The sequence below is a fragment of the Alligator sinensis genome, unplaced genomic scaffold (genome assembly GCF_000455745.1).
Source record: "Alligator sinensis unplaced genomic scaffold, ASM45574v1 scaffold928_1, whole genome shotgun sequence".
NCBI lineage: Eukaryota > Metazoa > Chordata > Crocodylia > Alligatoridae > Alligator > Alligator sinensis.
This window is the reverse complement of record NW_005842229.1, coordinates 198,363-222,164: the sequence shown is the minus strand read 5'-3', so window position 1 is coordinate 222,164 and position 23,802 is coordinate 198,363. Positions and strand designations below refer to the sequence as shown.

At 44.4% G+C, this 23,802-nt stretch overlaps 1 protein-coding gene across 5 annotated transcripts in view; it reads right to left on the bottom strand.

The window, feature by feature from the left end:
• Positions 1 to 4,452: 4,452 nt before the first annotated feature.
• The window catches only part of TPMT (thiopurine S-methyltransferase), a 21,045-nt gene continuing 1,695 nt past the window's right edge, over positions 4,453 to 23,802 (bottom strand). Inside the window, exons 1-9 of one of the 5 annotated variants that reach the window (XM_006027243.2) lie at positions 23,717 to 23,796; positions 21,971 to 22,131; positions 21,483 to 21,575; positions 17,637 to 17,769; positions 17,077 to 17,129; positions 10,610 to 10,684; positions 9,749 to 9,834; positions 6,455 to 6,499; positions 4,453 to 5,539 (exon numbers count right to left, since the gene is read on the bottom strand). In XM_006027243.2, coding sequence (XP_006027305.1) covers positions 5,421 to 5,539; positions 6,455 to 6,499; positions 9,749 to 9,834; positions 10,610 to 10,684; positions 17,077 to 17,129; positions 17,637 to 17,769; positions 21,483 to 21,575; positions 21,971 to 22,110 — 744 coding nt within the window. In that variant the 5' untranslated portion in view covers positions 22,111 to 22,131; positions 23,717 to 23,796 and the 3' untranslated portion in view covers positions 4,453 to 5,420. The other 4 variants (XM_025208422.1, XM_025208421.1, XM_014521602.2 and 1 more) reach the window with 4 other exon arrangements.

Below are 23,802 nucleotides of genomic sequence, written 5' to 3'. Positions count from 1 at the left end.
GAAACCCACTGGTCACAGGGCACCATGACAATTGACTTCCATCAACCACAACCCTCTGGGTCCGACCATGGAGCCAATTCCCCAGCTAGTGGATCGTGGTGGACCCGAGGCCACAGTTGGCCAGTTTTGCCAGGAGGTGATCATGGGATACCAGATCAAAGGCTTTTTTGAAGTCAAGATATATGACATCAATTTCGTCTCCCTTGTCCAAGCGATAGGTCACCTGGTCGTAAAAGGAAATGAGATTGGTCAAGCAAGATCAACCCACAACAAACCCATACTGTGTAACCCTCAGGATATTGCCATCAGCTAGTCTGTTAAGGATGGCCTCCTAGATAATCTTTTTCAAGACCTTGTCCAAGATAAAGGTCAGGCTGATGGGCCTGTAGTTTGCCAGATCCACTTTCCTCCCTTGAAGATAGGCACCACATTGGCCTTCTTCCACTCTTCGGGCACTTCACCAGAGCACCAGGAGATCTCGAAGATCCGTGCCAGGGGCTGGGCTATGATGCTCGCCAGCTCCTTGAGTACCCTGGGGTGTAGATTGTCAGGGCCAGCTGACTTGAAGGTATCCAGCCTCTCAAGGTGTTCCTTCACGAGGTCAGTATTGATGGAGGGCAGGGAATCTCCCTCACCCGGACTTCCCTGTCCCGTAATGGGCATGGGTGTCCTGTGGGACTGATGAAAGACCGACGAAAAGTACCCATTTAATAGGTTGGCTTTTTCTTGGGCATCTGTTGTCAGTTGTCCCATCTGGTTTAGTAGGGGTCCAATATTGCCCTTGCTTTTCCTTCGGCTCCCCACATATCTGAAAAAGGACTTTTTATTGCCCTTGATACTTGTAGCTAGTTGGAGTTCAGTCACAGCCTTGGCTTTCCTGGTTCACTCCCTGCAGGACCAGACCAGTGCGGAATATTCCTCCTTGGAGGTGGATCCCATCCTTTCCCCAGTTGCCAGTACCAGGTCGAGCAGCGCTTTCCCTCTTGTTGGCCCGTAGACCTCTTGTGTCAGATAGAGGTTATCCACACACGAGAGGAAGCTTTGCAACCGCTCAGATTTAGCTGAGCGCTCTTCCCACGAGATATCTGGGTAGTTGAAGTCTCCCATGACAACCATGGACCGGGAGCATGTGGCCTCAGACAATTCCCTGGTGAACTCCTGGTCAAGATCTTGACTTTGGATGGGAGGTCTGTAGCAGATTCCCACCATCATCTACCCTGTACCGTGTTCCCCACAGATTTTAACCCAGAGGGTCTCCAGCCATCCACCCTGGTCACCAATATCGGCTTTCAGGGACGCATAGCTCTCCTTGACATAGAGAGCTAACCTCCCCCCGCCCCCCTACTTTTGCCTACTCAATCTCTCCTGTACAGGGTATAGCCGTCTGTACCCATGGTCCAGTCATGGGTGGAGTCCCACCAGGTCTCCGTTATCCCTATGACATCGTAATTATTTGTGTTAAGCAGGAAGACAAGTTCCTCCTGCTTGTTCCCCAAGCTCCGGGCATTCGTGTACAGGCAGGCAAGTGTCCTGTTGGGGGCCCTTGCCTTGCCCACAGATTGATCCAGGGCTGGGGCAGGGGTGGGCTCCCTTAAGTGCCTAAGCCCACTGGCTTTGCAAGGGTTGCTCAGCGGGCCATCAGTTGCAGTAGTCCCCCCATCCCCCGGCGGCCTTAGTTTAAAGCCCGGTGGAGCAGGTCAGCCAGTCTGGCTGAGAAGAGCCTCCTCCCCAGCGGAGACAGGTGGAGGCCATCCCTTCCCAGCAGCTCACTGCCTCTCTCATCAAAGAGCGAACTGTGGTCATGGAAGCCAAAGCCTTCTCAATGACACCAGCACTGCAGTCTTTGTTCACTACCTGGATCCTCCTCTCCCTCCTCAGCCCATAGCCCGAGACTGGGAGGATCAAAGAAAACACCACCTGTGTCCCCAGACCCTTTAGCCCTGCTCCCAAATCCCTGTAGCGCCTCATGACCCAGCTGGGAGTGCTCCAAGCCATGTCATTGGTGCCCACATGGATAAGGAGCATGGGATAGTGGTCAGTGGGCTGGAGGAGTTTAGGGATCTTCTCCGCAATGTCTCAGATGTGGGCTCCCAGGAAGCAGCAGACTTCCTGGGCTAAGGGGTCAGTGCGGCAAATTGCCCCCTCCGTCCCCCTCAGGATGGAGTCTCCCACGACAAACACTTTGTGTTTGGTCTTGGGGAGAGTGGGGGCGGTAGCTACAGTAAAGCCCATGTTGCCTGCAGGAGCTGACAACTGAGCAGGCTCTGCTGGGGCTGCAAGAGGTTCGTACCTGTTGCTGAGCTCCAGCGGGGCAGGGGCCTTGGTGCAGTGGGCTGTGGGGCCCTTGACCACCTTGGTTCAACCGCTGGGCTGAACAGTAAGGGAGGTCCCCGAGTCCTCCCTTGTCCTGGAGGGAGACCGTGGTCTACCCTCCATCTCCCAGGGGAGAAGGGCCTGGCAGTAGGAGTCTATCTCCTGCTCACAGTCCCTGATGGCACGCAGTCTCTGGACTGCAGCCTGGAGCTCCTCCAGCTGGTGCAGCCCAGGCCCCAGTAGGGAGCAGACCTCACAAGGGGAGGTGGCCATGCTCCTGGGCCCCAGAGCCTGAAAAAGCGACAGGCAGCCTCCGCAGCCGAGAGCCTGGGGCTCCATCCATGTGGAGCCTGGAACCCTGGGCCCCATCTGCGTGGAGGCCTCTGAGGAGCCAGAGGGAGGGGCCACAGACTCCGAGGGGACCCAAGGGGTACGGCACATGCCCATCTGTGGCATGCCACTGGCAGGCTGGCTACGGATGGGACTGCTTCCCTAGGGCGGGGGCGCACAGGCAGTGCCTCGGGCCCTTCCACTCACCCACCTATGCAAACTCTGTGCTAACTTGCATGCCGGGCAGACAAGTGCACCTGTTTGTGTGGCCTGTTCGCGCGGCTCCCTGGGGGGCTGGGTGAAGGAGGGGCTGGGGTGGGGTGAGACCCTCCCCGGTTCCTAATCATCTGCCTCCCTGCGGCTGAGCTGGGCTAGTCCCCTCCCACCATGGCCCCGCTCACCTCTGGCTGCTGGAGGTTGGCGGTGGGGGGGTGGGGCTCCGCAGCAGTTGGGGGTCGCTAGGGGGCTTTGGGGTACAGGGGTGCGACGGGCTTTCACCCGTGTGTTTCACGCCGCTCCCCAAGCCTCTCTGAGGAGAAAAACCTGGATTTTCTCCTTGAAAGGAGAAAAATGTGGGTTAAGTTGGGTTTCCCCTTGCAGGCTGGCAGAGTTCCACTGTGCAAGGCTTGGGGGAGCAGGAAGAGGGCAATCAGGCAGGGGGCACCATGTGCACATATATGCATGCCCATGGCTGCTACACAGCCTGGAGAGCAGCTCCCACAGCTAAGTCTTGGTGGGGAAGGGGGAATTAAGGCTCTCATAGTGAGGGAGGGAGTTGGGCAGGTCTGGAGCTGGTGCACAGTGTGGGCAGTACGTGGGGCTTGGGACCATGTGTGGCTGCAGGGCCCAGGTGGAGACCAGGATGGAGCTGTGGGCAGTATGTCTGGGGGGCAGGAGGAGCGGCTCCCTGCCATGGCATTCACTCCCAGGGGAGGTATGGGGGGCATGTGCCCCCCCCAGATCTGTGCACAGGGCAGGGGTGGGCTTCCCACCCTGTTGCCCTCCCCCAGGGCCTCCATGACCCAGTGGTGGGACTCAGCGTGCCAGGGCATAGCAGGCCTGGGTGGGGAAGTCCAGTGCCATTGCCTCAAGTCCCATGCTGCCATGGAGAGGTGTCACCTGTCTGCTTGGCAGCAGCAGGGGCCACAACCCCACACCACCACCCCTGCCGGGTGGCCAGGCAACACCTTGCCACGGCAGCGTGGGGCTCACAGTGGCGGCCATGAGCTTCCCTGCCCCACTCTGCCCTGCTGTGCCTGGTCCTGCCCACTAGGCTGTGGAGGCCCTGTGGGGAGGGCAGGGAGCCCAAACCTGCCCCCTCCCCCCTTGACGGGCTCCACTTTGGCTGTGCTGCCCGTGGGAAAGGGAGAGCCAGGCTCCTTCTGTGGGTGGCTTTTGGGGTTTGGGTACTGCTAAGGGGGGCTGTGGAAGTGGGTCACTGGCCCTGTAGTCCTGGCAGCTGGAGGCACGGGGGGGCTGTGGGAGGGGAGTGAGGGGCACCAGTAGGGCCAGGGGGCTATGGCTTGGGAGTGAGAGGCAATGGCAGGGGCAGGACACTGACACATCAGAGCTGTTCAGCGCCACAAAGCAGCGGGGGGGCGGACATGGGACAGTCACAGCTGGACCAGTGTCCTCGTGAGTGAAGGGGGCAGGGAGAGCTGATTTTCCATGATAAAAAAAACCCAAATCAAACGCCAAAATCTATAGATATTTAGAATTTATTTTACTATAGTGTATGAAGCACTGGTAGGCTTCCAAATTGCTTTAAAATAGTAAAAATATCAATAAAACGTGTTCAACTGATACATACCTACATACATACATACATATATAGCGGCATTTCATTTTAATCATGGATTTTGGGGTTTTAATCAGAGAGTTTGCGGGGTTTTATCAGAGAATTTGCAATTTTTAAACAGAGAAAGCCAGGATGCCTGATCATCAGGGACTCAAAACATGAATGTTCATTTGTAAAATTGTAATAGCCAGTGATAGCAGAACCTCTTGGGTTCAGGGAAGTATCCCTATGGCCAGAGGCTTAGCCAAACCTCAGGAGTCTTTCTGTGACACCCCATAACTCATGCTTCCCACACACGTGACATCCTAAAGCCAGGTTTCCTCTAATAAAAATTGCTTTAAGGGGAAAAACAGCTTTCTTACTGATGCAGGGGCATCATTTGCTCTCCCCTCAACAGATTCACTTTTGTCACATATTTCTAGTTGACTGTCCTGTTCACCCAAACATAACTGCTGCTAAAATTCTGCTTTGCTCTCTTGTCACCAGTCTCTTTAACAGTAGAAGCAGGGAGAAAAAGGCAGAAGGTTGAAGCCACCAGACAGTCCTTGCCTACTGGCAGGAGAGCAAAATTACAGGAAACTATAGTTAGGATGGTGACTACAAAACCATCAACAGGTAGGGACCATTGCCCACTATAGGATCATTTCTTTAAATGATCTTTTAAAACTTTTAACTTACCAAAAAAATAGGAAACAAAGGTACACAGTTAAAATGATTTTTTATGCGGGGAATTTAAACCTAGTTAAGAAAAACATTCTTAAAACACAAAAAATGTAAATTAAGATAGAAGTACAATATAATTGACTTTAGAAGCAGTATCTTAAAATAATCCCAAAACAGAGACAATGCCAGTTCCATACCCAAGTTTTCATACTCTGAAGTGCATTAGAAGAATTCCTATATATCCAGTTCATTAAAAACAAAGCAGAATCAATCAAACTTAACCCCCTCCCAACCTTGCTACTAGTTGTGTGTTGCTTTATCCAGGAAAAATCTTTAGTAGATATAATACCTCTAGAAAATAATCTAGTCCCCATACTTTTTGTCTTTCTGAAAAGACATCTTGCGTCTGAAGACATTTAATTTCACAGAATTTGCCTGAAAAAGAAGTAAGAACAACACATTAAAATCACAGCTAAAGATGATGACTGTTTTGCTTTGAATCTAGGATTTTATACTATAAAAAAAATCTTGCTCAATTTACTCATATTTGTAGATTCATCAATTGCAATGAATAATAAATAAGGTGAGCAGGTTTTAGTGCTCTCACTCTCAGAATTGGATACCACTGTTAATACAAGGTAACTCACTGCACCTGGGCACTGAAGGTTCAAGTACATTCTCATGAAGTACAAGAACTTACTGCAATAACAATGCATAACTTCATCTAGGGTGAAGTTTCAACATTAGCACTGACTTTCATCTATCGATAGTCGGGTTTGATCTTTGATTCTCCTAGCATGGCATTTTATTACTTTTGTATTCCCTATAAATTAACATTTTAGTGTCAAAACTATAACAGAAACTAGAGCTATTGAGAAAGGTTTCTACATTAAGGTTTCTAAGGTAGAATGAATAGATAGAAGAGCCTGGGGAACATTAAAATGTTGGAACAGAAAAGACATGAAAAAGTCACTATAAAACTAAGAAAGAAGAGTTGCAAGAACACCAAGATCTAGTCTGAATTCCTGCAGACTCAGCATGAAAAATAACCACGGCCCCCAAAAAGACAGTATCAGTCTTACTGGTAAAACAGGTTCAGATTTCCATCATAATGCATATTTAAACAATCAGCCTTTGCACAGTCTAGGAAAGTAAAGCTTTGTTTCCTGGCATCAATATCCTTGCAGTAAAATGATATTTATTTTCCAACTGTATGTGCCTCCACATTTTGTACAAGGATGAAACGTCCTATTAAGATTCCTTATCAGAGTGAGAGTCAGTGTAACAAGAAAACAAGTTTGTCTGCTACAGGTTTTATAAAACAACATAAATACAGCTGGGTTAACTCACCAAACAAACTTTCAATTTCATGTTCAGGAACATAAAATGGTGGTCCTGGAAAGCAAATAGATAAAGCTAAACCTTTGGAAGCCAAAATGACCATTCCGATATTATAATTAAAACCAAAGGCTGGCCAAACACTGGGAAATTTTAAGCACATTTTCAAAAAATTATCATGGTGAATATTCAAAGGACTTATTCTTCCAATAAAAAGTCAGAGGCTACAAACAGATGTCACAGTTGTCTCAGGAGAAACCATTTTCTCCTGGGACAAAGTGTGATTTCTCAGACATGCATGTCCATTACCCTGGGACAAACCCTAGAAAAGTTCCCTGGGATAAGAAGTGCTACCAGTTTGTGTGGGGCCATCACAAAGTGTGTCTGAACAGTTATCCTGGGATTTGCAAAATTGAATCAATGGCAGAAAGTGGCAGTGCATTCAGTCACTCACTAAACCCTGATTGGAAGGGCAGTGTGTGTACATATCAATCCCAGGACCATTTTTATTCTGAGACAAACAAAGTTACAACTTATCCCAGAACAAATGCAATGTCTGTTCCTAACCAGAGTAGATCAAACAGCAGTAGGAATGTCTTTTCATCTGACAAGTTAAAAATTATCAAGAAAAACCGAAGAAGCTTCTTCATTTAATAGAAATCATTATGCCAACAGATATAATGATACTTAATGTTTACAGAGAGTTTTTCATTTTTAATGCATGTTAATACATCAGGGATGCTCAACCCCTGGCTCACAGGACTCCTCAAGGCTTCAGCAATTTCGCAGAGGGGGAACAGTGGCAGCATTAACTGCCACTCCCCCGCTGCCAAATTTCTGGACTTGTGGTGAGCCCCAATGGGCTGGATAATGTGGCCTTGCACATCAGACTGCACCAGCATGTGGCTGGATCCAGGAACAGGAGGTTGAGTCATTGTGCTGAATTACACCCATGGATCAACCCCATGCAAGATCTAGCCTGTGGGCTGAACCTGAGCCACTCATCCAGCCTGTGGGACCGGAACGATGGACACCACTGTTATAAATGAATGCTCAGACTGGACTTGAGTTACTGTGGTAGTGAAAAGCATGACTTTGTTTTGATGGAAAAAAATACGATTTTTCAGATCATGAGTATATAAGTGATGAAGCAGCACTGAAGTTGGGGAAGCGTGCCAAGGAAGTGAATTCTGTCTGAGCTATGTATGAGCAGCTGACCTATAAGGATCGCACTACAAACTCCTTACCAGATGGAACCATGTAACTAATGAAAAATGGTTATATGCTTGGGGAAAAACATATTCTTTGCCACTATTTTCACAGCTCAATTCTTCAACAGGTAACTAAAGAATGGCAATGATCTTACTGCTGTTACCATGCACATTTAAATATATGGGCCAACTCCCACCTCTTGTCTTTATCAATTTTTATTTTTTAGGTTTCTGCCAGATTCAAGCAGTGAGAGGTATTCTTCATTTTAGAGCTCCATTCTTCATTTTAGATCTGAGCCAGACTCTGTGTGGTGCCACTCATGGCTGGCCATGGACACGTGATGTGATACCAGCCTTTTCAGCTGCTTGTTGCAGAGCCCTTCAGTCCTAAAGTTTGTGATACAGTCAGTTAGATTTAAAATTAATCATGGCCCAACTCCTGGTTGATAATGGCCTCAAACATACTCTTTAATTCCCTGCCAAGTCTTTGATCCAGAGATTACCCATTGCTCTAACACCAGCAAAGACATTTTCAATGTGCCCTGGGTCACTGAAACCCAGAACATACTTCTGTGCAAGACCTAGCCACTCTTGAGAAATAGGACAGCACATACACAATCACAGGAGCAATCCTTGTAATCCTGACCTCTAGAAAGAACAGATGTGAAAGATGATTGACTGAATCCCTTATGTGCTTGATTAACTTTTTTCTATCTTTTGTTTCTTTTGCCTCTATTTGCATTTTTTTTTAATTAGAGAAAAAACATCTTCTTTAGTGGTAACTTCTGTTTTGCAATGGTCCACCTAGGAGCTAACTTTCTCATAGCCATTATGGTAAATGCTCTGCTCTGCTGCTTCTAAATTCCAGCCAAGTTTTCTAAAAGCCTCAATTCTCAAACAAACAAACCAACCAACCAACCAACCAACCAACCAAAATAAGCCAAAACCTTACTCTCATCTAAATGCATTTAGAAATTCTGGGGCAGAATTATGAGGAAAAAAGTTTCAGCAAGCCTAGAACCATGTGATAGTTTAAAAAAAAAAAAAACTTAACTCTCTCCAGCATTGAAATGCTTTTCAAAAGCATCAGTTCCCATCTCCATCTCTCTACATATCTTTATGAATAATATGAAGTTTACTCTGCTTCTTGCCTAAAGTCATCTAAATGTTGGGGCGTCCCTTCAGCTTTACTGAAACCTTAGATACAAAACATTACGTTTATTATTTTGGGCTTCAACCCCAACTTCTGTGAAGTCACAGGCTTTCCATCTAAAAAGGTAAGCTGCAAACTACTAACAAATAAAAATGGTTTGGCCCTTAATCTTTCTTTATTATTTAAAAAGACCACATTATATTCTTAGGACTCTATTATATTTAAAAACTTTATTAACATAATGTCAATGTGATTTTGCTGACACACTTGGGCCAGTAAATACCCTACTGTGGAGAGTTATACCAGCATAGTTTAATTTGGTTCCTGGATTAGATAAAAGCTAGAAGAGTAAAAATACTTTAATGCCAGTACTGTACAACTAAATCCATTTTTGCTAACCCCAACTTTAACTACATTTGTAGGGTTAGTACACTAATAGTATCACAGTATTAAATCAGCTACACATATAGAATTGAAGCAACAGAATGTAAGTACAAGTGAGCCTTTCCCCATAGTATCTCTTTTGTCCTCTTTTTTGGATTTACCTAACTGCAGCTTTCATGTGATATCAGTTTATGTCTCTGAAGTTTTTTAAGAAATGACTTCAGCAAAGATAGAGAAGACCAAGTATACCTGATATAAGAACAATTTTAAAAACATATTAAATTGGCACTTTATATATCAGAGAGCAGTAACAAATATTAAATCTTTTTTGTACTTTTGTTTCTTAAACTTTCTTAATTTAAACTGTCTTTAAAAACAAGAACATCAAAAAGGAAAACATACTAATGTTGAGCACAAAGGTTGTTGACAGGAATAACAACTTAGATAAAACCGTTACCATATAATATATTTGAGATACAAATGTGTAAAAGTTTAAGTACATTAAAACATTTAAAGTGACTTTGAAACACTTTGAAACAAAAAGTTAAAAGTTCCTACCTTTATATTTATTTGGATCATATGAAACAGTAGCCAGCAGATAGGAACAATTTTTATCCATTAGAGACAACATCAAATTGGCATAGCTGAAAAACAAATATTGCATTGTTTATTTTGCAAATATATTGTATATAAAAACAAAATACTTAAAATACTCAGAAAAAGCCAGTATATTATGCATACCAAGTCAGAAAAAGTTAAACTGAACATAATTTAATGCAACTGAGGTACTGCTTCCTAGCAGTAAAATTTCATATAGTATACATGAAAGGTAAAAAATACTACATAACACAAACAAAATGCTATACAAACACACATATACTGGTTCTGGTATAAGCTAACAAGCAAGAAAATGAAGCATTTAGTGTTTGTCTGCCACAATGTACAGTTACTACAGTAGCCTGCATGACAATACTTAAAAATGCTGTGAATTCAGGGCAATGAAGGTGAAAAATAAAGGGCAAGAAAGGAAAAACAGAGGTGTGGGGCAAAGGAGGGTAAAACGAGGATGAAGACAAAGACGAAAATAAAAGCATGGAAAGCAAAAAGGAAGAATCAAATTCAGATCTGTTGCCAGCTTTGTGCAAATCAGCCATTAGAGGGGACTTTCAGCTCTGCCACTGCTGATGTATAATGGAGTAAGCAACTTTTTGTGCTTAGGCCAACATTACTGTTTGCCCTGGCAAGGCACCTTCCTGACAGAAGCTCAAAATTCTAGAAAGCATTGTTCAGTGACCCTAGTGGCCACATGGCAGAAAAGTACTGGCTTAGGTTACTTAGGGTTTATGCTAAATCAAAAGATGGCATATAATCACATTTCCTTCTTTGGAAAGAAAAACAGTTATTAAACGTGTTACTTACCGTTCTCTGTCACATGGGTTAACGGCCACTAGTGCTCCTCTGTCCCAAATCCCATCAAACTTGCCTGCAATTTTACTACAGATAGAGGGGGAAAAAGGTTCCGAGTTAAAAACTAGACTTGTCTTATTTTTTAAACTATGCCCGAGCTACTCTCATAAAAGAAGAGAACAATCTCCAACTGAATGTACATATACATAAAGTGCTGTTTTCTGTTATGGTCTGCCCCCTTTATACTACATAATGTTAGGAATAAGCCTCAAGAAGCATCCATAGAGTAGAGACTTTCTTTGGGAGGCACAGAAAATCTGTTATCCCGTAGAAATGGGTTTGTGCTAGGGCAAGTGGGAACCTAATATGAGCAATGCTGCTTCAGTTAATCGTAATTTGAGTAAGCCTTGGGATAATACTAACCTTAAGCTAAAGACAGCAACAGTTTTTGATCACCACTAGAATCCACAGTGGTTGTGAAGGTGGCTCGGAACAGGTTCCCAGCACCTTCATATGTACTGAGCTCAGGTAATCTGACATTCAAAAGCAGGACCCAAGAATGTTTAGCTTTAGGATGACATTCCATTCATTCAAAAGAGCTGGGACCTGCAAGTGTTCATTGCAATCCAACAAATTATTTTACACCATTTTTTTTCTGTGTGGCATGTTGAAATTATGCAGTAGCTTTCTGCCTAATGCATTTTACGTTGGAGTCCATGGCTTCACTTTTTCTTTCTTGTTACTCCTTTAATTGCAACATCATTATCAAGCCTTTTGCTTTTGACTTGCAAGCTGGTCAAATATTTCCCCATATGATGCAATGAGACATGATAATTTAAAAACTGTTTTTTTTTTTTGCAAGCAGTCAAGATTACACCTACATCTGCACTATGCATACACTTAGAATCATAATTTAAATATAAAGTCTCACAATCAAGACATGACATTCAAAAGCACATTTTACATTTCAATTTGCATCTAGGAGACAAGTTGTTAGATTTGGATTCATGAGATATCGATCCCAACTCTACCACTGGCCTGCTGCAAAGTCTTGGGAAAGCCCCTTCATTTCTCTGTGCTTCTGCTACCCTTCTAGTTTCATATCTGCCTTATATAACTAGATAGCAAGGGCCTGATACAGAAACGCTTGCAGGTATTTAATTCCCCATTGAGATCAATGGGAAGCTAGATAACTAAATAGCTTTGGACACTTAGGCCTAAACTCTTGGGGAAAATCAGGAGCAGATTGGGGGTGGAGGGTGGGAGTGAGGGTGCAATCACTCCCCCCTCCCCCTGCATTGCCAAGGCCTCTGGCCTTAGCTGACAAATGCATGTGCTATAAGCTGCACATACACCGCACATGTAGGCTAGGGATAGAAACTGCACATAAACTGGTAGAAGTGATCGGAAGCTAGTTAAAATCTGTAACATAACAGAAGTTTGGTGCACATAAACCACTTTCAAAGTGGCCAAAAGCAGTTTAAGATAAATCTGGATGGATGTAATATCAGACTGAACTGAATTAGGTTAAATCAGTTTACTGAACTTCTGTCCCAGATCTCCTTCAGATTCAAGTTAATTCACAGTCCCCCCCAGAATACCAGGATGTTTTGCACCTCCCCTGCAAACCCCTCTTTGTAGGGTGGGTGAGCTAGCCTTAGCCCAAGCTGTCTGCTCCAGCTAGCAGGGAGGCATGCTCTAGCATTGTCCCCCAGGCTTCTGGCCTGGGCCACTGCAGGCATGTGGCTGCATTTTTTAAATCAAAAAGTGAACGTCCAGTTGCTTATCAATTCAATCTCCACAGCTTAGGCTAACCTGCAAAGACTGAATCAATCCAGCCCTGGACTTTTTGACTGTCTGTGCTTAGCTGTGCAGTGACATTGCTGTCTTCACCACACTCCCCTTTGCAGCATTCTGGATCTGCTCCTGGGCGGAGTCCCTCCCTCACTATATGTCCACAGTGCCGAGAACAATGAGGTGTGATATTAGTTGGGAAATCTTGGTGCTACTGTAATATAAATAACATTAATAATAGTTTATGTACATTCTTTAGGCCCAACCCTGAAGTTCACAGTCAACCAAAAATCCCACCGATTTTAGGAAATGTGACTGAATGAGGGCTCAGAACTATGAGTATGCTTAGCAGTTGCACAGTTAACAAAAACTTTACACTGTAACAGCCACAATCATGTTATGGACCACAACCAGATGGTTTAAGCACATTACACAATGCAAAACATAACTGTAGAGAGTAATAATTTCCATTATATGTTAATCAGCAAAGAAGTATTTGAAACTTCTTAGTCTGATGAAGCCATGAACTCAAAGTTTCCCTATCCAAAGCCTGCTCAGCACTGAAAACAAAAGTCAGTAATCACAAGTCAGCTAAGGCAAAGGTGAAGTTTGGTGTTTATAGTCGCTGCATATTAACTATATTTTTTCTGGACAGAAGCCACATCAGTAGTGATGTATTTTGTATTTCAGAAGTCTTCCAATGTTTATACCAACAGAAAGATATTTACACTTACACTGCTTTCTGGAATTGAATGTTCTACAAAACATGCATAACCTTTTATTTTGAATTCTGTAGGTTGCAGACTTGACCTCCTTAGTACTGTTTAATAATTTCCAAGGACAGCCTTGTTAATGAGCTACCTATTTTTTTATTTTAATTCAAAATGTTGTTCTGTACCACCAGAGCTGAAATGTTAGATTTTACCAAGTTACGTGCAACTGTACTTAGAAAATTCAATATTTTAAAAATTTCTGACAAGAAGAAAAAAATGTTTCCTGGGCAGTATGTCAAATGCTAGTTAGAATGATTTTTAAAGTGTGCAGCAGCAGGTGGATGCTATTGAACTGTTCTCCTACCTTTAATATAATTAACTTTGATACAATGCATTTGGATATAAAAAAATCCTGAGGCACAAAAAGATTTAATGACATCTGGTCTATTCTCCAAGATGCTGAGTACCTTCAACACTCTATGAAGGCAGATTCTTCATTCATGTTGAGCAGAGGCAAGGAAGCAGACTTTAAATTTCCTTCATGTACCCCCCCGCCAATCCTCAGATGGTTCAGCACTGGGCTGGCTTCCCATGACAGATTTAGAAGACTCCTCTAAAAATGGCTGCCAACTCCATTTGAATTATTTGGGCAATTACAGCAAATCACCCGAATAGACAGATGGCTGTCCCAGGCACATTCTTTTATGCTGGGAGCTAAAGAATGATCTAAGAATTGGGATGGTCCCAGCCAAAGAATTGGAACAGTATCACATTTCCTGGTGTAAAAAGAAATCTTCCACCAATTGTAATTAGCAGCTTTGAGCCAGGGCAAAGCCACTGACTGGCTCTGGCAGTTGACAGGATGTTGCATTTGTCTGGATTGAGCCCACTGTCAACAGCAGGTATTTACAGACGTATTCCAAGAGAAACTGAATATTTGAGTTTCCCACACAGGTCAAAGGGAGTTGCAGATGGCCTGTGCCTTCTGGGATTTGGTCCTTGCTTCTCACATCAGGGTGAATAAAAATCAGTAAGTTTAAAAAAAAAAAAAAACTAAAAAAATTTGATTTTTTAAAAATTTAAATTGGATTTTTTTTACTTAATTTTTTATTTTTTGTTAAGATGCTTAAAAAACTTTATATAAAGATCATTTTAATTTAAGATCTGTTAAAACTCAAAGATATCATCATGGAATAGGAATTATAACTTCTAATTATATACTATTTGAGACAATATATTCATGTAATCTTTTTAGAAGTTGTATAAATAGGTCACAACAGGTCATAGACTCTGTTCAGTGCTCAGTCTAGAAGATCCCATTAAGCATCTCTGTGATGCTTGTTTTCAGTTCTCAAACTATGGATTTGTGTCTCCAGAGATCAAAGGCAAACAAGGTTCTTTGGGTAAATGTGATATCTTTTATTAGTGCAACTAAATAGTTGGAAAAATTGTTCTTTGCAATCTTTTGGACACAAACACCCTTTTTCAGGCACAGGGAGAGTTGGTCTCCAGAGATTTCATAGACATTAGGGCTGGAAGGGACCTCAGAAGATCATCGAGACCAGCCCCCTGCCCCAGGGGCAGGAAGTAAGCGGGGGTCATAGGATTGCAGCAAGATAAACATTCAAATGTCTCTTGAAGGCGTTCAAAGTAGGTGCTTGAACCACCTCTGGCGACAGTCTATTCCAAACCTTGGGGGCTTGGACAGTAAAGAAGTTCTTCCTTATGCCCAGCCTGAAACAGTCATGGAGGAGTTTGTGACCGTTCAATCTTGTCATCCTTTGGGGTGCTTTGGTGAACAGATGTTCCCCCAGATCCTGGTGAGCATGCCTGATAAACCTATAGGTAGCCATCAGATCACCCCTGAGCCTCCGCTTTTCCAGGCTGAAGAGTACCATAGCTCTCAGCCTCTCATCATAAGGTCTGTTATCCTGACCTCTGATCACGCGCATGGCTCTCCTCTGGACTCTCTCAAGCGTCTCCAATTCCTTTTGAGCCTATAAGCATGCTGCAGGTTTTTCCTCCCAAGGTGGAGAACCTTGCATTTTTCAGCGTTAAACACCATCAGGTTCTTGTTCGCTCATTTCCTGAGCCTATCAAGGTCAGCCTGGATCTCAGGTGTCCTCAGGTGTGGATGCTATACCCCAGTTCCCCAGCCAGTGGATCATGGTGAGGCCAAGGCCGCAATTAGCCAGTTTTGCTAGGGGTGATCATGGGATACCAGATCGAAGGCTTTTTTAAAGACAAGATATATGACATCAATCTCTTCTCCCTTGTCCAGGTGATAGGTCACCTGGTCATCAAAGGAAATGAGATTGGTCAAGCAAGACCTACCCATGACAAAGCCGTGCTGGCTATCCCTCAGGATGTTGCTGTCAGCCAGTCTGTTAATAACGGTGTCTTTGATAATCTTTTCTAAGACCTTACCCCGAGAAAGAGGTCAGGCTGATGGGCCTGCAGTTTGCCAGATCCACTTTCCTCCCTTTCTTGAAGATGGGCACCACATTGGCCTTCTTCCAGTCTTCGGGCACTTCACCAGAGTACCAGGAGTTCTGAAAGATCCATGCCAGGGGCTGAGCTATGATGCTTGCCAGCTCCTTGAGTACCCTGGGGTGTAAATTGTCAGGGCTGGCTGACTTGAAGGTACCCAGCCTCTCAAGGTGTTCCTTCACGAGGTCAGCATTGATGGAGGGTAAGGAATCTCCCTCACCCAGGCCTTCCCATCCCGTAGTGGGCAGGGGCATCCCATGGGACTGGTGAACAACCGACGCAAAGTATCCATTTAGCAAGTTTGCTTTTTCCTGGGCGTCAGTTGTCAGTTGTCCCATCTGGTTTAGCAGGGGTCCAATGTTGCCCTTGCTTTTCCTCCAGCTCCCCACATATCTAAAAGAGGACTTTTTATTGTCCTTGATACTTGTAGCTAGTTGGAGTTCAGTCGCAGCCTTGGCTTTCCTGGTTCGCTCCCTGCAGGTCCGGACCTGTGCAGAGTATTCCTCCTTGGAGGCGAATCCAGTCCTCCATCCTTTGTAGGTCTTTCTTTTTAGACACAGGTGGTCTCCTAGTTCCCTGCAGAGCCAAGAGGGCTGCTGTGCCCTTTTGCTGCCTTTCCTCCGAGATGGGATAGACTTTGCTTGTGCATCCAGGATCACTCCCTTGAGGACTTCTGTATTGCTGACTGACTTGCTAGCTTTACAGCTTATGGTGAAGGCAATCAGCTCGTGGTCACTGTCACCCAGCTTTCCTTCGATCGTTAGGTCACTGATTAGGTCATCCCCTGTTGCCAGTACCAGGTTGAGCAGCGCTTTACCTCTTGTCAGCCCGTAGACTTCTTGCGTCAGATAGAGCTCATCCACGCACGAGAGAAAGCTTTGCGACTGTTCAGGTTTGGCTGAGTGCTCTTCCCACGAGAGGTCTGGGTAGTTGAAGTCTCCTGTGACAATCATGCATCGGAAGCATGTGGCCTCAGCCAATTCCCTGGCAAACTCCTGGTCAAGCTCTTGATCCTGGGTAGGAGGTCTGTAGTAGACTCCCACCATTGTGTCCCCTGTGCCGTGTTCCCCACGGATTTTAACCCAGAGGGTTTCCAGTCGTCCACCCTAGGCGCTGATGAAGATAACATCCTTGTTAACAGCAGTATACAAATATGAGAGATAAGAGACCTGATTACCCAGCCATCAGCCCTATTTTCTCTCTACAGGTTTGCGTGCACACAGTCAAGCCCTCACCTTTCTGTAAAAGTGCTAAGTTTCAGGAAATTACATGAATAAAGGATATCAAACAAGATCAAAAACAATGATCAAATCAAGGCTTCCTGGCCAGTGATTTAAACTGTGATTGAAATCATGATTTAAACTGATTTGATTTAAATCAAATCCAACACCTCATATTTATGGCTGGTTCGGAAAAGCAATAATTTAAATGTTTAATACATATTTGATGAAGGACAAATGCAAACACACTCCTCATTCCTACCTGGACAGATCATAGATACTGCAGCAGTACAGAGAAATATTCCCAGAGGTACTCTGCAATGAAAAGAAAGGAAACAGCTTTCAGGGAACTGTGTTTTGAAACAGTACTTACACAGAGGGGGAGAAATTGTGAGGAACCTTCTTTTTAACATTTTCCTACACTGATGTGTCTCAAGGCCCTCAAAATGCTAAACTACTACTTCACCACTGTCATGTAGTATAAGCTTAAAGGTTCCCAATTGAAAGTACAGCTGCAAGCGTCTAAGTTTAAGTATGTGTGCAATCCCACCGACTTCAAACCAGCTTAAAATTAGGTCACTAATATCTTGATGAAAATGCAATCAAACTAAGTAACAGCTTGAGATGACAATTACCTAGCACAGAATTAAGACTTGATGCTTCCCCTTCAGACATTGCTAGAATAGGTGAAAGATGCAATAAAAGAGAGGCAAAAAATAAAAAAAAAAATGCAGAGGATGACTTGGCCATCACAGTTATTCTTGAACTACATAATTAGGCATACAAAAGGATAACAATACAAAACCAGTGCATAAAACAAACCTTAAATACTTTGGCTTTAGAAATCTCCGGGATTGATTCCTCAGAATAAGAAAGATTTTGTTCTGTAAAGAAATCCTTCAGTGCCTGCTCGCTGAATTCCACACCAATTACGTTGTGTCCCATGTCAGCTAACCTACACAGAACAACAAACATTTTCATATTTACTTATGAGTTACTGGTTTTTATTACATAATTCGATTTATATTCTCTCTCTCAAGTTTTGGCAACAGAAAATATACATCTCCTGTAGAACATTACAGCAGCTTGTTTGTTTTTTTTAATTGCACCTTGTAAAACAAATGGATTTGATCAGACTAACATTTGTTGTCCTTTGGTGGGAAAAAATATTTCTGATGAAAATTGCACTCTACAGCATTATGAAAACTCATCATCACAATTAATGTAGAGAAGAAATGAGAGAATTAGAGAACCACCACAGCTGTTTACAATTGTTTGTCCAGCCTGTGGTGGGTCCCTCAGCCCCAATGGGCCAAGGCACCATCTAGCCCAGGATATGTCCTGCCACCCTAGGCACGCAGTGGGGCTGGGACAGCTGGACTGCATTTTTAGGCAGCCCAGGCAGTGGCAGTGATGGCAATAAAGAGGAACTGCAGCATAGCCCAGGCATGGGCTCTGGGCAGCTGCATCATGAAGGGCCCAGCAGCAGCAAGTGGAAGGCAGCTGCTTTTCCCTCCAGGCCCAGCAGCACCTTCTGCCCAGCCACTGCTGCTACTGCTACTGCTCAGCGTGGATGGGTAGGTCCGAAGCAGGTACAGGGCCGGCTGGGGTCAGGGCTGGGACTGGGACTGTACGCTCAGCTGCTGCTGGGTGCTGGTAGGGAAGAACTGCAGAGCACACGGGCTCTGGGCTATTGTGGGGGGTGGAGGGGTGCTGACAGCTCCCCAGAACTGCCTATATGGCCTGCAGGTCCAAATAATTGTCCGCCCCCAATATAACCTAATATGAGTTTGTATGATTAAATGAGTAGATCTTGAAGAAAATGAATCAACTTCATACAATTTTTCAAAGCTGTATATGCAGTTGATCAGCTATTCACTCTTACTTCAATAATGAAAAATAAGGGAACACGCCAATGGCCAATAATAGTATCACACTGTGAGTTCCATGGAAGATACCAAAGAACTCAGGAGCCTAGTAGATAAAGCAGGGGTGTTCAACCTTTTTGAATCACGAACTTTTTATCACCCAGTGGGCTGGCGACCCAAATTGAACAGCCTCACTCTGGCGGGGGGGGTCCCCTACCAGCACCCACTGCACAGGCCCCTGGGTGGGACTTTTGGGGGTCTCTGGGATGACCCCCTAGCCCAGAGTGTCAGCTCTCCCTGCAGTGCTGGGGCTGGGGTGGGGGGTCTGTGCAGGTGATTTCCTGCTGCCCTTGGGGTTTTCCCCGCTCCCCTGAGCCTGCCTGGGACCCTGCTGCAGCTATGTGGGGTCTCGTGGGGGTTTCCTTTCCCCACAGTGCAAGGCTTCCCTTGCAGGCTCCACAGAGCAGAGCTGGCATCACTGCCTGTAATGCAGTTGTGGGGTGGGGAGATTGGTTCCCTGGTTTCTGCATTTGCATCCTCTTTTCCCATCGTGGTGGTATGTTTTGAATAAATAAAAAAAAATAAAACCTATACAGACAAGGATGCTTATTTTTATTTTCACAGACTCAATATTTCACGGACGTAACATAGACATTGGATTTATGACACATTACAACCTGCCTGACATCTGATTCATCACCAGGCACCTGCCTGACCCCACCTCTTACATTCTTCTTTTTCCCCAACCTTTCCTCCCCTCTCACCTATTTGTTCTGCCTTTTATCTTCCTGATTTCCTCCTTTTCCTTTTTGTTTGAGAACCTCTCTCACCTTGTACTATTATCACTGTCCTGTTTCCCTTAGGCCTTTTTCCCCCTGCTTTCCTCCCCCTCTCTTCCCCGTTTTACTTTGGTTTTTTCTAATTTCAACCTATTTTCTTTTCCATGACGTCACTCTTTCTGTGTCCCTCTTTGCTCTTTTCCTGTCTCCTATTAATTTTTCACTGACGGCTTCTTTCCCACCTTGCAGTCCATCACTGCTGTCTCTCCTCGGGGCAGCGGTGGCAGGACCCGGCTCACTGATGAGCCCAGCCCCGCACGGGTAAACAGCTCCCCTCCCCTCACTGCCAGCTGGGACCCATGGGCCGGCCCTGCCCACCTCGCCTCCCCGCTGCCCCGGCTCCACGGCGGCAGCAGTGCGGCCTTGGGCCAGGTAAAATGGCTTGGCAGGCCACATGGTGGCCCACAGGCCATATGTTGGACAAGCCTGAGATAGGATAAGAAATCTGAAACAAAATGCTCTAAGGCCCCCACTATACACTACATATATTATGCAATTAACTGGCTATTCACGCAATATATTTAGACCGGTCACACCTGCAAAGTAATTATCACAATAAAAATGACTATCCAGCTATAAAAAGAACCAACCAGCTATAAAGTTAGTACTTGAAAAGCGCAACAACTCTACAGCTGGTTTCTACCCAGCTTTGGTTTGAACGCGTAGCCAGGCCCTAAGTTTACTAAAAATTCAGACGTTTGAAAAACCCAGACGGTTGCTTGTTGAATGGTAGGAAACTTTACTAATGAGTGTAGAGGAGTTAGACCATCTGTGTTTGAGCATTTTCTTTTTGGTTTGGATATTTTTTTTTTGAAGTCATAAAATAGTCATAAAGTGAACCTTCCCAAATATGAAGTAAAATGGAGCTAGTGGTTGAAGACAGCAGTTCAACTTCTAGTAACCCAGACCTATATATAGCCATTCTATGTGATAAACTGCAATCATCTACCAGCATGCTTGAATGACTCAGCTTTTTGACTCAAAATACAAAATAATGTTCTCATGAGCCCTCAGACATACAGTTCAAGGGCTCATCCTGTAGGCCTCACCTATGTCAAAAAACAACCAAGGGAAATTAAGAAACAACTCTGATTTACTGGTGCAAATCAGAACTTCTTGGGTGGCAGCGAAACTGATAAGGATTATATCCATTTAATTCAGCTCTTATTTCACAATGCAGGAGTGGGTTAGTACAGAGTACCCTCCATCTTTTGGGGAAGGGGAGGAAATGAGAAAAAAAGTAAAAGCAGACATAGAGCTTCTCTCCCCTCCCTACAGCTGGGAAAAGTGGGAAACTTTATTTGTTCAGATACCTGTTAATTAAAAGGGAACAACTCCCCCCACCCCCCACACTCAGGCTTTAGGGAAAGCATCTTGGTAAAAATCTTTATTAGTATAGTTGTGAGGTACGAGGTTTCTTACCACATCATTATCCTTGAACATTACTTGTGCTTACTGTTCCCATATGCATTTAAATGCCTGGCAATTTTTTCTAGTTCTGAATTGACTTTTGCACACACCTTTCTGCTCCAAATATATGCATTTATAGATGCTTAGTCTTTTTCTATAATGACACACATAAGGTAAATCTTTCATGCAAAGAGATGCCTAGAAATAATTACGTAACATCTAGGAACATAGATATCTTAGTCGAGGGTTACCAGGTTAAAACATAACAATTAAAGTTAACTCAATGATCTCATCTCTCCATCCCTTTTGCTTTCCCACAGTTAGAACTCCTTTGTGTCAATTTGTGACTTGCTTGATGACTAAGGTTAGCCCTAATTGGCCATGTCTACACTAGACTAAAGACTGTGGACAAACATTAAAAACAAAACAAACAAAGACCCCTAATTTCAGGCAATGTGGGTTTTCTGCCACTGTAGATAAGGCATAAACAAGTGAACTGTATGATTTTCCCCCCGTTCTTTACATTTCTACTCCTATGGTCTGTATTTTACCATTTCATTTCTACTGCTTTGCCACAAAGTGGAAAAAATATCCTGAGTCCACTCCTGCCATTGAGAAGAAGATCAAGATGCTTCTTTAAAAGCCTGCCAAAGAAAAGAAGGTAGCAATTTAATATCAATTTTAATACCGATGATGTTTAAATGTGTAATATGAGAGTCAATTGCTCTGCTTGTATATTGCAAAGCTGTGAGAAGTTTTATAGAAGGGTATTCACATCTGAAAATACATATAGTATTTTTATAGCTTAGTACCTTGAACACATAAAAAGCATCAGGATCTGTTGACATCTCCATTATCTTTCTGGTGAATGCAGGCCACATAAGCATTCTTAAAGTTGCTTTGAACAATACTCATAAAATATACTTTGATTTTTGTACATATACTGAATTTTTATGATGAGCCTTATGAAAGAGTCGATCATTCCACTGTTTTTGTCTCATCATATACTTTAACACAACTTGAAGAGAAAATTACATACGGATGTCCTTGTTCATTATGAAATCCAATGTTGTTTGCTTCCCATTTCTGCAGCCATTCCTCTTCAGCCACCACTCTGTTCTGCTGTTTCCCAGTATCAGAACTTTCGTTGATTCTCGAGAGGTCTGTTGAACTGGCCATTGTCCAGTGTATATGTATCCACTGTGTAGAGAAGGATGCAGTCAATAGTTTGAGTCATGCACCAACACCTTAATCCTACACCCAGGCAAAACGTTTATTCATGTTTAGGCCGAATTCATTTACATTTGTAGTTTTCCAATACAGGAAGAGTACATACTTGCTATTATTTACTTCAGTTGGAGTTTAGTCTAAGTAAAGTCTATTAAGAATACCTGAAAGAAGTCATAGAACTATTTTATTCATAATATATATTATATATAGTCCAAATTACAGACAGTGTGTTTATTTACACAGATCACTTAATTGTGAGCAGAGATCATGCATGGGATGACACAAAAAAGCCTCTAATCTGTGCCTGGGTAAATGTTTTTTGCTCTCTGTTCTTAAACAAAATTATGATAGCCCCCTTTGTAAAAATGGAATATAAGCAAAAATTGTATACAGTATGGTATTTAAAGTACAAGGAGTCCAGAAAAATGAATAAGGATTTATTTCAAACATGGTTGTAACCTCTGAAGATAAATCCCTGTAGTTCATTTTAGGTTGGATTTTAACAATAAAGGACGGGTTGTTCACTTTCTTGACAGCAGGCTTAACTTTCAGAAATTTGGAAGCCACATTGCTGATAACACTGCTCTTCCCAGGCACGGGGTCAAAAGTCTCCGCCTGCACTTATCTACAATAAGCTGCATGGGGCACTGCAGGAAGTGTCTGTTCATCTCTTCTCAGTTCTCGTTTATTGCTGTCTGCAACTTTATTTTATTAGTGGATTTTTATTTTCAGCTAAGCCCCCCCCGCCAAAATAAAAAGTAAAAACTAAAATAAAAGTCTGAGCTGGGTCATTGTGCAACACACAGAAATTCAAGTCTTACACAATGTCTTACACATTTTAGGCAGCAGGTCCTCTGATGCCAGCAGCAGAGAGCCCTCTTTTAATTTCTTAAACAGCCAATTTCTCCCCAACCCAGGCTCAGAGAGCCCCACTGAAGCCAAAGCAGGAGACCCTTGATTGAAAACTGAGCAGGGGCTTGGGGTTGGCAGGCTCTGTGGCTAATCTGGTGCCTAATCCAGCGCTTCTCAATATTTTGAGACTCACTGCCTCTGGTATAGCCTGACAGACCCTGTGCTCAGACATGCGCCCCCACTCCCACCCGCCACAAAGACTCCTCCTGCTTAGACTCAGGGCCCCCATCATAGACTCCTGCTCTGTCCCTGCACAGACTCTCCCCTCCCCTTAGACTTGACACCTGCCCAGGGCTAGACTCCCCTCTGCTTAGACCTGCAGCTCTGCCCAGGCACAGACTCAGAGCCCCCTGGGGCAGACTCAGCTCTGTTTAGCCTTGCAGCTCTCCCCCGCATACACTCACGCCCCCTCCGCCCCCGAGATAGACTCCCCGCTGCTTAGACTTGCCCCTTCTTCAGTATAGACCCCCCCAGCGCAGACTTGTGCCCCCACCCCCTGACAGACATCCCCTGTTTCAGCTCACAACACCCAGCATAGACTCGCACTGGCAGGGATTTGCCTGCCTGGCCTGGCCTCCCCCAGCACAGACTCGCACCCCCCTCCCTCCTCGCCCCGGCCTAGACTGCCCGCACTTAGACTTACATCTCCCCTGGGCACGGACTCGGGACCCCCGCGGCAAGCCCCGCGGCTTAGACTCGCACTCCTGCCCCAGGCACGGCCTCCCCCCG